The 15,207-nt window shown below is 40.7% G+C and overlaps 1 protein-coding gene across 6 annotated transcripts in view; it reads right to left on the bottom strand.

Moving 5' to 3' along the window:
* The window catches only part of ABHD18 (abhydrolase domain containing 18), a 74,227-nt gene that overhangs the window by 5,101 nt on the left and 53,919 nt on the right, over window positions 1–15,207 (bottom strand). For 5 of the 6 annotated variants that reach the window (XM_063705529.1, XM_055385337.2, XM_019025914.4 and 2 more), the window contains 4 exons: window positions 14,455–14,544; window positions 13,388–13,489; window positions 5,754–6,132; window positions 3,945–4,107 (listed from right to left, as the gene is read on the bottom strand). In XM_063705529.1, the coding sequence (XP_063561599.1) occupies window positions 3,945–4,107; window positions 5,754–6,132; window positions 13,388–13,489; window positions 14,455–14,544 (734 nt within the window). The remainder of the gene's footprint in view (window positions 1–3,944; window positions 4,108–5,753; window positions 6,133–13,387; window positions 13,490–14,454; window positions 14,545–15,207) is intronic. The other variant, XM_063705528.1, reaches the window with a different exon arrangement.

Raw genomic sequence — 15,207 nt, 5'->3', positions numbered from 1 at the left:
TTTTCTTTTTTTTTAGAGACAAGATCTCACTATGTTGCCTAGGCTTGAGTGCAGTGGTTACTCTCAGGTGCAATCGTAGCACGGTGCAGCCTCAAACTCTTGGCCTCAAGCTATCTTCCCACCTCAGCCTGTTGAGTATCTGGAACTACAGTCCTGCGACACCCTGCCCCACTCATATTTTTTTCTAAAGCTGTTTTTTTCCTATTGTATAATACATTTTTATAGCAGAATATTCAGAAAATCCAAAACATACGAAGGGGAAAACATCATAATCCCATCACTCACATTTACTTTTAACCTTTTCATATCTTTCCTCCAGGCTTTTAAGAAAATGCATGTCTAGGCCAGGCGCGGTGGCTTACGCCTGTAATCCCAGCACTTTGGAAGGCCAAGGAGGGCGGATCACAAGGTCAGGAGTTCGAGACCAGCCTGGCCAACATGGTGAAACCCCATCTCTACTAAAAATACAAACATTAGCCGGGTGTGGTGGTGGGTGCCTGTAATCCCAGCTACTTGAGAGGCTGAGGCAGGAGAATTGCTTGAACCTGGGAGGCGGAGGATGCAGTGAGCCAAGATCGCGCCACTGCACTCCAGCCTAGGTGACAAGCAAGACTCCGGCTCAAAAAAAAAAAAGAAAAAAGAAAAAAGAAAATGCATGTCTATATTTTCACCCAGTTTAAATAACTATCAGATATTAATTTTGTATCCCACTTGTTCAACTAACCATATCCTCACATCCAAACACAGCTATTAAGACTGTCTTTGGCCGGGTGCGGTGGCTCACGCCTGTAATCCCAGAACTTTGGGAGGCCAAGACAGGCGGATCACGAGGTCAGGAGATCGAGACCATCCTGGCTAACATGGTGAAACCCCGTCTCTACTAAAAATAGAAAAAAATTAGCCGGGCATGGTGGTGGGCGCCTGTAGTCCCAGCTACTGCAGAGGCTGAGGCAGGAGAATGGCGTGAACCCAGGAGGTGGAGGTTGCAGTGAGCCAAGATCACGCCACCGCACTCCAGCCTGAGTGACAGAGGGAGACTCTGTCTCAAAAAAGACAAAAAAAAAAAAAAAAAAAAAGACTATCTTTGAAACTGATAGCCTGCTAATAGATTATTATTTCCAATATGTTGGGAAGTCATAGTTTTACAACATGCTTGTCTTTCTTTGGCTCAAGTATTTGTTCCCTGTGAATTATAATGAACCATAAGAAGGGAAAAAAATTAGAGGTGGATATTTGCATGTTGGTGTAAACACATAAAGAGATTTTGTTTTGAAGACAGATATGACAGCAATAGGGAAGAAGTAAAGAGGGCTTTGAAATTATTGCCCACTGGATAATTTTTTTTTTGAGACAGAGTCTCACTCTGTCGCCCAGACTGGAGTGCAGTGGTGCGATCTCGGCTCACTGCAAGCTCTGACCTCTGGGTTCACGCCATTCTCCTGCCTCAGCCTCTGCAGTAGCTGGGACTACAGGCGCCCGCCACCACGCCCGCCTAATTTTTTTCTATTTTTAGTAGAGACGGGGTTTCACCATGTTAGCCAGGATGGTCTTGATCTCCTGGCCTCGTGATCCACCCGCCTCGGCCTCCCAAAGTGCTGGAATTACAGGCGTGAGCCACCGCACCCGGCCCGCCCACTGGATAATTTTTTCCCTCAGAGTTAGTTCCAGGCACTTGCTCTTGTGGAATGAATGTGAATTTGTTTACTTCCTGGTGCCAAAAGTTACAATACGAGCTTGTGTACATGTGAGAAGGGTTAGGAAATGTATGTCCCTTTTTAATCATGTGAATAGTCTCTTATTCACCTGTATTATCAATAAGCTCTAAATAACACAAAATATTAGCGCACATAAAGGAATGGCTTTATTTATTCATTCATTCATTTTTTGAGACAGAGTCTCACTGTCACCCAGGCTGGAATGTAGTGGTGCGATCTCAGCTCACTGCAACCTCTGCCTCCAGGGGGAATGCAGTGGCGCGATAGCTCACTGCAACCTCCACCTCCCAGGTTCAAGCGGTTCTCCTGCCTCAGCCTCCTGAGTAGCTGGGACTATAGGTGCGCGCCCACCACGCCCAGCTAATTTTTGTATTTTTAGTAGAGACGGGGTTTTACCATATTGGCCAGGCTGGGCTCGAACTCCTGATGTCATGATCCACCCGCCTTGGCCTCCTGAAGTGCTGGGATTACAGATGTGAGCCACCGCACCTGGCGGCTTCTTTTATTTTTATGTTTGGTGTGTGAAAAGACTGAATTTTTAAAAATTCTACTATTCCAATGTCATCTAACCTCTGTTAAGTTTTGAAGTGACTGATGGGGAATGGAAGAGGTCAAATAGCTTGGTAGTGACTCCACTTGAGCAAAGTTACTTAATCTTTTTTGTTCCCTTTATTCTGTGTAAAGGGGATAATAACAGAGCAATTGCCCTAGCATCTGGCACATGATAATAGTTAACATTTATCTCTCTCAAATGAAGCCTTCATAATAGCACTTTTGAGTTTTTATATTTGGCTTTGATTATAAATCTACTCTTCCTAATACGTCTTAGCTATACTCCCACTTAGATACACAAAAGAGTGAAAGAAATTTGATACTAATTTACTAATGCAAGCATGTGGGTCCTCTGCATTCACATGTATAACAGAACTTTAGACTCTTCTTAAGCAATCCTAGCAACCCTAGGTAGTCACAGATTTTTGTTTATTTGTTTTAATTTTGTTGTGCCAGAGGGCCAATGAGTATTGGATAGTCTGCTCACTCACCAATAGGGACTCAAATGCTGCATGAATACTTCTTAAAAGATCATACTATAAAAAGAAAGGTTTACTATATCCTTCAAGACATGACAGACTTGAACAATTGGTTTATTTCTCAAAAGGGTGACATTTATAAGTTGGGCTAGATAAGTAACAACATAGAAAAATTATTTCCTACGTTAACAAGAGCTAAAACATGTCAAACATATCACATACAATTCTTCTATTATATAGCTATCCAGTTGGCAGGTTTTTTTTAACACTTATGTACAGGGCACTGATCTAACCATTTATGTGAATCAATTTATTTAATCATTAATAATAACATGAGGAATATGTTTCAATAATGCAGAATACCAGAAAATTATAGTTTTAGCATAAAAAAAATTTTTTTTTTTTTTTGAGACAGAGTCTCGCTCTGTCTCCCAGGCTGAAGTGCAGTGGCGCGATCTCGGCTCACTGCAAGCTCCGCCTCCCAGGTTTTATGCCATTCTCCTGCCTCAGCTTCCCAAGTAGCTGGGACTACAGACATACACCACCTACGCCACTTTTTTTTTTTTTTTTGTATTTTTACTAGAGATGGGGTTTCACCGTGTTAGCCAGGATGGCCTTGATCTCCTGAACTCGTGATACACCCGCCTCCGCCTCCCAAAGTGCTGGGATTACAGGCTTAAGCCACCGCGCCCAGCCAGCATAAAAGTCTTTATAAGTTCTAACTAAAATAGTGGAGTCATATAAGGTTGTTCACATTAAAAGCACTTCTTATTTAAGGTTCAATATTCACTTGCTAACTGAAAAACATTGCTAAATTATTCCACAGATGTTCAGGCCATTCTGAAAAAACATCAGAATAGAGTGAAAAAACTTTTGATGCACCAAAGCAACTTTAACAAGCCATGATCTTCCTTCTCACATCCTAAAATACCTGGCCATTAATATTTGAAGAGGGGAAAGCCACATGATAAAGCATGCCTATGATATGCATCATGCTTAGTTCTCTAGAAGAAAATAAGAAGATGAAATTCTAGGAAAGAGGGAAAAGTAACTCAATGTGAGATTTGTGGGAGGTGAGGAGGGAATTCAAAGATTGAAACAGACTATAAAAATATGTGATCTTTTATATTTGTTGAAACAAAACATCCAGAAAACAAACAACAAATGAACGAATATGTGTTGAGACCAGCCGTCTTACCTGAAGAGTCCTTGTTTAAAAAGATAAGCACTAATATGACCCCCTTCTAAGTATCGGATTTCACAACCAGGCCAAATTTCTTGTAAACTTCGAACTCCTGTTCGTGGAATATAGGCATCTTCTTTGGCTTGAACCACTATAATGAGGCTTGGATCAACTGGGACTAGGTATAGGATTTTTAAAAATTCAACATATACACATTAGAAAATAAAAAAACACCACACAATGCAGTAAATAAAACATTCGTCAAACTAAACATTTTTGATTAAATTAAAAATCAACTATAATATGCTACCTTACTCATCTCCAGTACGAGATATTCTAAAAATGATACAAAATACTGTGGTTTTTTAAAATTAACTAATTTATTTATTTCTTTTGTGTGTGTGTGGGTACACAGTAGGTGTATATATTTATGGGTTACATGAGATATTTTGATACGGGCATGCAATGCTTAATAATCACATCAGAGTACATAAGGTATGCACCGCCTCAATCATTTATTTTAAAGATGGGATCTCACTGTGTTGCCCAGGCTGAAATGTAGTGGCTATTCATCGGCAAGATCATAGTGCACTACAGCCTTGAACTCCTGGGCTCAAGTGATCCTCCCTCCTTAACTTCCTGAGTAGCTGGGACTACAGGTGAATGCCACCACACTCAGCAATCCAGTGTTTTTCTTTTGGGAGATAAGAGTTTCACTTTGTCACGGAGGCTAGGGTGCAGTGGTGCAATCATAGCTCAGTGCCACCTTGAATTCCTGGGCTCAAGGGATCCTCCTGCCTCAGCTTCTGAGTAGCTGGGACTATAAGCATGTGCCACCACACCCAGCTAATTTATTTTTGTTTTTGAGATGGAGTCTCACTCTGTCACTCAGGCTGAGTGCAGTGGCATGATCTCTGCTCACTGCAACCTCCACCTCCTGGGTTCAAATGATTCTCCTGCCTCAGCCTCCTGAGTAGCTGGGATTACAGGCACACACCATTACGCCCAACTAATTTTTTATATTTTTGGTAGAGATGAGGTTTCACCATGTTGGCCAGGATGGTCTCAAACTCCTGACCTCAAGTGATCCACCCGCCTTGGCCTCCCAAAGCGCTGGGATTACAGGCGTGATCCACTGGGCCCGGCCACCCAGCTAATTTTTACATTTTTTATAAGGACAGGGTCTCACTATGTTGCCCGGGCTGGTGTCAAACTCCTGAGCTCAAGCGGTCCTCCCACCGCAGCCTCCCAAAGTGCTAGGATTATAGGCGTGAGCCACTGTGTCCAGCTCCAGAGTGTGTGTGTGTGTGTTTGTGTGTGTGTGTGAGAGTCTTGCTGTCACCCAGGATGGAGTGCAGTGGTGTGATCTTGGTGCACTGCAACCTCCAACTCCTTGGGCTGAAGCGATCCTTCCACTTCAGCCTCCCAAGTAGCTAGAACTACAGGCATGCAACACCACATATGACTACTTTTTTGCATTTTTTTTTTGGTAGAGACAGGGTTTTACCATGTTACCCAGGCTGGTCTTGAACTCCTGGGCTCAAGCAATCCACCTGCCTCAGCCTCCCAAAATGCTGGGATTACAGGCATGAGCCACCACACCCGGCTGTCCAGTGTGTTTTTTAATGAATAAGATAATCTTAAATTTTCATAGATAGAATATGATACATTTAAGTAACCAACTTATCTTTGCAAACATATTCTGGAGCCAACAAAAAAATATACCCTTGAAAATATAAAATTGTCTTATAGAGCATCTTTTAAAATATTTCACAAATACTTACACATCAGCAAATATTCTCAATTTCATATAAAAATTAGTACCTGAGAAATTTGCTACATGAGTACATTCATCCATGACTCCTTTCATAAATATTAAAGACTCTTTCCGAAGACTGTTTCTTCTTTGTTCTTTACTAAGTAAGTGGTATGACTGAGGGTTGCGACTTGCATAACTACTTTTGTTGGTTGAAAGTGTTTGATTGAAGCGCTTCATCTTAGAGGTATCTTGCAATAAGAGTCCTTCTGATGTCGCACTGACAGATGTTTTGCTAGAATTATGGCAGTCAGCAGGTTTTTGGGATACAACTTGGTTTGATATATCTAAATTTAAAGTTCTGGAAACCAGATTAAGGTTAGTTAGCTTGTCTGCACTGCTAGTGAAGTGTTTCACAAACTCTTGTCCCATTTTGAAAGAATCTGTCTGAACATATGAAAGGAAAGAAAACATTATTTAATATAAAATAGGGTATTAACAGCTTTGTCAAAAAAAAAAGAGAAAAGACAAATGTCCATCAATGAATAAATGGATAAATAAAATGTGGTATATTCAAACAATTAAACATTATTCAGTCTTAAAAGGAATGAAATTCTGACACATGCTACAACATGGATGAACACTGAAGACATTATCTTAAGTGAATAAGCCAGACACAAAAGGACAAATATTGTATGATTCCACTTGTATGAGGTCCCTATAGTAGTAAAATTCATAGCGATGGAAAGAGAATGGCAGTTGCCAGAGACTGGGAGAAGGGAGGAATGAATAGTTTTGTTCAATGGGTAAGTTTCAGTTTGAGAAGATAAAAATGTTTTGGAGATAGATGGTGGTGATGGTTGCACAACATGTATATACTTAATGCCACTGAACTATGCACTTAAAAATGGTTATGATAGTAAATTTTATGTTGTATATATTTACCATGACTTTTTTAAAAAAACAAAGATGTATTAAAATTTAACTCACGACTAAGATAAATGACTTACATTTTATTGCTGTTTCCTACTAAACAGTAAAGGGTATCATTTAGCCTGCATCATTTTTTTTTATAGCCAAAGTTTTAAAATCCATGATCTGCCTTAACCTTTGAACTTCTAAAAGTCTTACAACTGAGTAATGTAAATTCAAGCACAGGAGGACACCAGCTTCTCCAAATCCCTTTCTCTGGTTGAACTAACCAGAATTTAAAATTACTGGCCAGGCACGGTGGCTCACGCCTGTAATCCCAGCACTTTGGGGAGCTGAAGCAGGCGGATCACGAGGTCAGGAGATCGACACCATCCTGGCCAACATGGCGAAACCCTGTCTCTACTAAAAATACAAAAATTAGCCGGGCATGGTGGTGTGTGCCTGTTATCCCAGCTACTCGAGAGGCTGAGGCAGGAGAATCGCTTAAATCTGGGAGGCGGTGGTTGCAGTGACCTGATATCGTGCCACTGCACTTCAGCCTGGGCGACAGAGTGAGACTCCGTCTCAAAAAAAAAAAAAAAAAAAAAAAAAATTATCAAGAAAAAAAGAAATATTGCCTATTAAAGTCTCAAAACTATATTCTAAGTTTAAGGACTTGTAAATACAGTTATGTGTTGCTTAATGATGGGATATGTCCTGAGAAATGCATCACTAGGTGGTTTCATTGTTGTGTGAACATCACAGTGTATTTACGTAAATCTAGACGGTATAGCTGACTACACACCCAAGCTATATGGTATAATCTATTGTTTCTAGGTTACTAACCTGTACAACATGTTACTGTACTTAATACTGTAGGCAACTGTAACACAATTGTAAGTATTTGTGTATCTAATCATAGAAAAGGTACAGTAGGCCAGGCATGGTGGCTCATGCTTGTAATCCCTGCCCTTTGGGAGGCCAAGGGTGGGTTGATCACTTGAGGTCAGGAGTTCAAGACTAGCCTGGCCAACATGGTGAAACTCTGTCTCTACTAAAATATAAAAATTAGCCAGGTGTGGTGGGCACCTGTAATCCCAGCTACGTGGGAGGCTGAGGCAGGAGAATCATTTGAACCCAGGAGGCGGAGGTTACAATGAGTAGAGACTGGGCCACTGCACTCCAGCCTGGGCGACAGAGCAAGACTCCATCTCAAAAAAAAAAAAGAAGAAAAGATAAAGTAAAAATATGGTATTACAATCTTTTGGACCACCTTATATATGTGACTGAAGCATTGTTATGCAGAGCATGACTGTACAATAGAATTTAAGTAAAAATAAACTTTGTTATATGCTAAAACCAAAGTCAAAAGAAAAAATGACAGCCTGGGAAAATATATTTGCAACTCATATTACAAATGGCAAATCACTTTAATTTATTAAGAGCTAGAATTGAATAATTTTTTTAAAAGCCCAGAACCCCCAAATGAGCAAAGGATATACACATAAAGGCAACAGAAAACAAAATACAAACTGCTCTTTTTTTTTTTTTTTTTGAGGTGGAGTCTTACTCTGTCACCCAGGCTGGAGTGCGATGGCACGATTTCAGCTCACTGCAACTTCACCCTTTTGGGTTCAAGCGATTCTCCTGCCTCAGCCTCCTGAGTAGCTGGGACTACAGGCGCATGCCACCATGCCTGGCTAATTTTTTGTTGTTGTTGTTGTTGTTCAGAAGAAGTCTCGCTCTTGTCCTCCAGGCTGGAGTGCAATGGCATGATCTTGGCTCACTGCAACCTCTGCCTCCTGGGTTCAAGCAGTTCTCCGCCTCAGCCTCCCGGGTAGCTGGGATGATTACAGGCGCCTGCCACCATGCCCGGCTAATTTTTGTATTTTAAGTAGAGACGGGGTTTCACCATGTTGGCCAGGCTGGTCTCGAACTCCTGACCTCAGGTGATCTGCCAGCCTTGGCTTCTCAAAGTGCTGGGATTACAGGCGTGAGCCACCATGCCCGACCAATTTTTTATATTTTTAATAGAGACGGGGTTTCACCGTGTTGGCCAGGATGGTCTCAATCTGACCTCATGATCTGCCCACCTCGGCCTCCCAAAGTGCTGAGATTACATGTGTGAGCCGCCGTGCCCAGCCAAACTGCTCTTAAACTTATAAAAACTTGCTCAATTTCCCTCATGCTTAAGTTAATTAAAACTACGCCATTTTCCAGTGCCAGCTGACAAAAAATAAAAACTCAAGTTTGATAACACACTGAATTTGAGAACTTATGAAGAAAGACACATTCCTGCTGGTGGTGTAAACTGACATAACCAGAATTAGACAAAATCTAACTACATTACTATACCCTTGACTCAGCAATCATATTTCTAGGAATTTACACTTATATAACATGAATGTACAAAGTTACTCACTGCAGCACTGTTTATTAATAGCAAAAGATGAGAAACAACATAAACGTCTATCAACAGGGTACTGATTAATTATGGTACATCCATTCACATAATAGACTATTATATAGCAGTCTATATAAATAATAAGGAAACACTTTGTATAGTCCATAAAAAAGGGAAGTGAGGCTGGGCACAGTGGCTCATACCTGTAATCCCAGCACTCTGGGAGGCTGAGGCAGGCAGATTGCTTTAGCCCAGGAGTTTGAAACAAGCCTGGGCAACATTGTGAAATCCCATCTGTACAAAAAATACAAAAATTAGCCAGGTGTGGTGGTGCATACCTATAATCCCAGCTACTCAGGAGGCTGAGGTAGAAGGCTACAGAGCCAGACCCTATCTCAACAAAAGAAAAAGAAAAAGATAAAAAAAGTTCATATTTGTATTGGTTTGCACATGGACCAAAAATTCCCTGAAACACTAAACAATATAGGTTGTTATTTGTTGATCGGGATTGGACCTAAGCACAGATGGGGTAGGAATCTTTTCACTATATGTATCTATTTATACTTTTTGATGCTTGAATTATATGACCATACATTTTTTTTTTAAGTTAAAGAATTAAAATTGGTTGGCCGGGCGCAGTGGCTCACGCCTGTAATACCAGCACTTTGGAAGGCCGAGGTGGAAGGATCACCTCAGGCCAGGAGTTTGAGACCAGCCCGACAAACATGGAGAAACCCCGTCTCTACTAAAAATACGAAATTAGCCGGGTGTGGTGGCACATGCCTGTAATCCCAGCTACTAGGGAGGCTGAGGCAGGAGAATCGCTTGAACTCAGGAGGCGGAGGTTGCGGTGAGCCAAGATTGTGCCACTGCACTCCAACCTGGGCAAAAGAGTGAAACTCTATCTCAAAAAAAAAAAAAAAAAATTAAAATTGGTTGAAGGCAAGGAAAACAAAAATACCCAACAACCTGGTTACCACAACAAATCACTATAAGAGAAAGGAAGTTTAGTAACATATGGAAATGTAAAGATCAAAGGGTCCCCGAATTACTCAGAGTGGGACATCAATAAATTGAACTTTTTTTTTGACTGGGAAAATACAAAGAGTAGGGAAAACATCTTAACATTTATCGAATATTCATTATTGTGAACTGGTTCTAAGTGAGATGAGAAGTGCCAAATAAGACTACCGCTATGGTTTAAATATGTTCCCCAAAGTTCATGTGTTGGAAACTTAATCCCCAATGTAATAGTGTTGAAAGGTGGGACCTTTAATTAGGCCATGAAGGTTCTGCTCTCATAAATGGACTAATGCCCTTACTGTGGGAGTGGGTTAGTTATCGGGAATGGATTCCTGATAAAAGAATGAGTTCAGCCTCTTCCCTCCCTCTATCTCTTTTGCACACACACACATTCTCTCTTGCCCTTATGCCTTCTGCCATGAAATAATGCAGCAAGAAGGCACTCACCAGATGTGGGCCCCTCAACCTTGGACTTTCTAGCCTCCAGAACTGTGAGCCACATATATCTCTGGTCTTATAAATTTCCCAGTCTCAGATATTCTGTTACAGCAACACAAAATTGACTAAGACAACTACATTGCAATTTCAGATGACCAAAATTTATAAACTTCCTTTAAAACATACATGTAAGTTTCTCATAAACTTTCAAATACAGGTATTCTTCTGATTATATGTATAGGAACTAACTAGCAGGTAAAGCTTTTTTTTTGTTTTTTTGAGACGGAGTCTCGCTCTGTTGCCCAGGCTGGCGTGCAGTGGCGTGATCTTGGCTTACTGCAAGCTCTGCCTTCTGGGTTCACGCCATTCTCCTGCCTCAGCCTCCCGAGTAGCTGGGACTGCAGGCGCCTGCCTGCCACCACGCCCGGCTAATTTTTTGTATTTTTAGTAGAGATGGGGTTTCACCGTGTTGGCCAATATGGTCTCGATCTCCTGACCTCGTGATCTGCCCTCCTCGGCCTCCCAAAGTGCTGGGATTACAGGGTGAGCCATTGCGCCCAGCCTTTTTTTTTTTTTTTTTTTTTTTAAGAGAAATGGTCTTGCTCTGTCACCTGGGCTGGAGTGCAATGACACAATCATAGCTCACTGCTACAGCCTTGAACTCCTGGGATCAAGTGATCTGCCCACCTCAGCCTCCTGAGTAGCTAGGACTACAGGCATGCACCACCATGCCCAGCTTTTTTTTTTTTTTTTTTTTTTTGTAGAGACAAGAGTCTCACTTTATTTCCCAGGCTGGTCTCAAACTCCTGGCTTCAAGTGATCCTCTTACCTCAGTCTTCCAAACTGCTGTGATTACAGGCATGTGCCACCACGCCTGGCCCCGATAAAGCTATTTTGTAATAAAGTTCTTAGGCAAGCAATCAACTACCTTTTGAAGTTACGTAAGATAGACCTACTTTACAAGAGTAAAGTTTACAGTGATTTAATTATAAATAAAAAGTCCTCATTCATGGTAGAAAGATTTCTTTTTTTTGAAGTTTCTTAAGAGTCTCAGTATCTTTCAAACAGTAAAAAATTTAAATTCATGAAAAGGATTGCTGGGCGCGGTGGCTCATGCCTGTAATCCCAGCACTTTGGGAGGCCGAGGCAGGTGTATCATGAGGTCAGGAGTTTGAGACCAGCCTGACCAATATGGTGAAACCCCATCTCTACTAAAAATACAAAAATTAGCTAAGCATAGTGGCGCGTGCCTGTAGTCCCAGCTGCTCAGGAGGCTGAGGCAGGAGAATTGCTTGAATCTGGGATGCGGAGGTTGCAGTGAGCTGAGAGCTAAGATCGTGCCACTGCACTCCAGCCTGGGTGACAGAGCAAGACAGAGCCAAAAAAAAAAAAAAAGAAAAGGATCGGTCACTTTTCAAGAGCAATAGGAAACCAATTCATCGTCTTGAAAACTGGTAAATTACAGAAAAAAAAATCAAGCATTTATCATAACTGCCTTTCTTATACAAACTGAACTACCATGTAACTAAATAATATATGAGGTAAGTGTCTCCCTATAAAAGTATTCAAATACATGAAAAAGAAATAATAGAATATCAGCAACCTTCAATGAATTGATATAGTCATTAAGCATCAGTAGAGGCTTATATCATAAAAAAAGAGATAATCAGATATTATGTGTTTCCTATATAGCCTTGTGAAAGAAATCAAAACAATGAGTTTAATCAAGCCTTTAGATCCAACTGCCAATTTTCAGGCAATATAGAGCAATATGCTGAACTGTACCATGAGAATGCAATCAGAAAAATCTAGATTGTGAGAAACCCTACAGGTCAAATAACCTAAATTCTTCATGAAATAAATTATAAGGAAAATAAAGGGATGGAAGGCAAGTTATTTTTTTTCTTTTTTACAGATTGATTGATTGATTTTTTATTATTACACTTTAAGTTCCAGGGTACATGTGCACAACGTGCAGGTTTGATACATAGGTATACATGTGCCATGTTGGCTTGCTGCACCTATCAACTTGCCATTTATATTAGGTATATCTCCTAATGCTATCCTTCCCCTAGCCCACCACGCCCCAACAGGCCCCGGTGTGTGATGTTCCCCGCCGTGTCCAAGTGTTCTCATTGTTCAATTCCCACCTATGAGTGAGAACATGCGGTGTTTGGTTTTCTATTGGAAGGCAACTTATTAAAGGTACTTCAAATAAAAGAACTATAGGGTCTACAGATACACATTTGGATAATAAAATTATTTTAAAGGCAGAAGGAGTAATTACCATAAACATAAGGATAATGATTACTAATAATGCAGGGAGGAAGGCCTTGTGATTAGGACACATTTGAAGGGGTTTCTGGGTTGGGTGGTCAAGTTTTATTTTTGACCTAGGTACTAGTTACAGTGTGTTTGCCTTTTAATAAATGTAGTAAACCACATATTTGCTTTGCATGATTCTCTGTATCTGTGTTTTATTTTAAAAGAATTTTTATTTATTTATTTTTAAGACAGAGTCTCACTCTGTCGCCCAGGCTGCAGTGCAGTGGCACAATCTTGGTTCACTGCAACCTCTGCCTCCTAAGTTCAAGAGATTCTCCTGCTTCAGCCTCCTGAATAGCTGGGATTACAGGCACCCACCACCACACGTGGCTAATTTTTGTATTTTTAGTAGAGATGGGGTTGGCCAGGCTAGTCTCAAACTCCTGACCTCAAGTGATCAACCCACTTCAGCATCCCAAGGTGCTGGGGTTACAGGTGTGACCCACCATGCCCAGGCAAAAATGAAAAATTTTTTAAAGTAAAAAATAGTATGTACAGCTATGTTTTTAAAAATTTGCTATTCTCTTTAAAAACCTGAATCATTAAATATACAATCAACTCCCCCCACCACCAATGTTGGGTGGAAAGTGAAATACTTACTCCACAGTATTCAAGCATGTGAATAATTTCTTCTTCATAAACTGTCTGGGTATAATATTGCTTTTCCAGCTCCCTCCAATTAATTGATTTACTCAACACACCCTGAAATAATAAGCTAAATTAAGATCAAACCACATCATAAGGCAATTTGCCCAATACTTTTATTATTATTACTGTGTGAGACTACCTTTTTTTTTTTTTGCAGACGAAGTCTCACTCTGTTGCTCAGGCTGGAGTGCAATGGCACTATCTCGGCTCACTGCAACCTCCACCTTCTGGGTTCAAGCAATTCTCCTGCCTCCGCCTCCAAAGTAGCTGAGATTACAGACATGTGCCACCACGCCCAGCTAATTTTTGTATTTTTAGTAGAGACAGAGTTTCACCATGTTGGCCAGGCTGGTCTTGAACTCCTGACCTCAGGTGGTCCACCAGCCTCAGCCTCCCAAAGTGCTGGGATTACAGGCGTGAGCCACCATGCCTGGCCTAAGACTTCCTATCTTTAGCCTGCTTGTAAGGTTGGCCCTTAACTGGAGTCTGGGAACTTGACCAGTAAACAGCTTTCTATACTTATATAAAACTTTTCCTAAATGATAAGAGTGGGTCACTGTACCTAAACTGCTTATATAAACAATGTGGTTTCTGCTGAACACCTGCTTTCCTTCTGAATTTTTGGTGCGTGCTAGGCAGAAGTTATCTAAGTCACTAACCCCTGATAAAAACTCTGGACTGCAAGGCTCAGGGGAGCTTCACTGATGGACAGCACTTTGCACTTATTGTCAATAATTATTGCTGGAAGAATTAAGCATGAACTGTAACACTCCACTAGGAGAGGACTCTTGGAAGCTTGTTCTTGGTTTCCTTTGGACTCTACCTCATGCGCTTTTTCCTTCTGTTGACTGTGTTGTATCTTTTGCTGTAGTTAAGGCTTAATCATGATTACGACTATATCCTGAGTCCTATAATTCTTTCTCTGAATCACCAAAGCTGAGGGTGGTTTTGGGGACCCCCCCCAAAACAATTACCTCTAATTATATATAGCTACCTAATATTAATTACAATTAAATTACCGTAGTGAAGACCCCAGATGCTGTGGACCAAGACAGGCATGGAATCAATGGCATGGGCTTAGGCCAGTTGGATACCGCTAAGGAAGCCATCTGTAATATAACAGATAGAGAGCGTCTATTTAGAGTTTCTATTCATTAAAATAAAAATATTTAATATTAATAAGCATTCCGTGCAGTAAATAGTTGGTCAGATAAACACAAAGTCTGCAAACATTCGTGAGAATGTCTAGCCACCTCATTAAATTTCCCAAATCATAAATTCAACAACATTGAATTTCCCCCTTAGATAGCAATAAAATGTAATACAAAACTTTAACCTCAAGACCATTCGCTGAGAGCTACTTTCTACTGTGTAAATATGGAGCAAAGATGCTGAGATGTAGATGCTGGGCAGCAGGGTAAACACACTCATTACTTAAGTGACTTGCCAGATAGAGCAAAATCACAACTATAAAACATCAGACCATTGAGGTTGACTGAGTATGCCAAGAATTTGGTGAACTACAAAGCAGATTATATAATAGATCTAAAATAATGTAATGTGTGTGATTAGAGAAGGTAAAATCACTCTCCCTTTTGGAGAAGGGAAAACTTTATCTTTTCGAAAAGTTACTTTCCCTTCTGGGCTGGAGGAATCAGAAGGGAAAGGCAGGCTTCATGAAATGGATGAGTCTTCTAGAGGAATGAAAGATAGGGTCTTGTCTTCCATAGAAAGAATCAGTATGATCAAAGGCAAGACTGTGAGAATGCACA

The sequence above is a fragment of the Gorilla gorilla genome, chromosome 3, assembly GCF_029281585.2.
Source record: "Gorilla gorilla gorilla isolate KB3781 chromosome 3, NHGRI_mGorGor1-v2.1_pri, whole genome shotgun sequence".
In the NCBI taxonomy this organism is placed as follows: domain Eukaryota; kingdom Metazoa; phylum Chordata; class Mammalia; order Primates; family Hominidae; genus Gorilla; species Gorilla gorilla.
The sequence above is the reverse complement of the archived record's forward strand: the minus strand, read 5'-3'. Positions and strand labels throughout refer to the sequence as shown.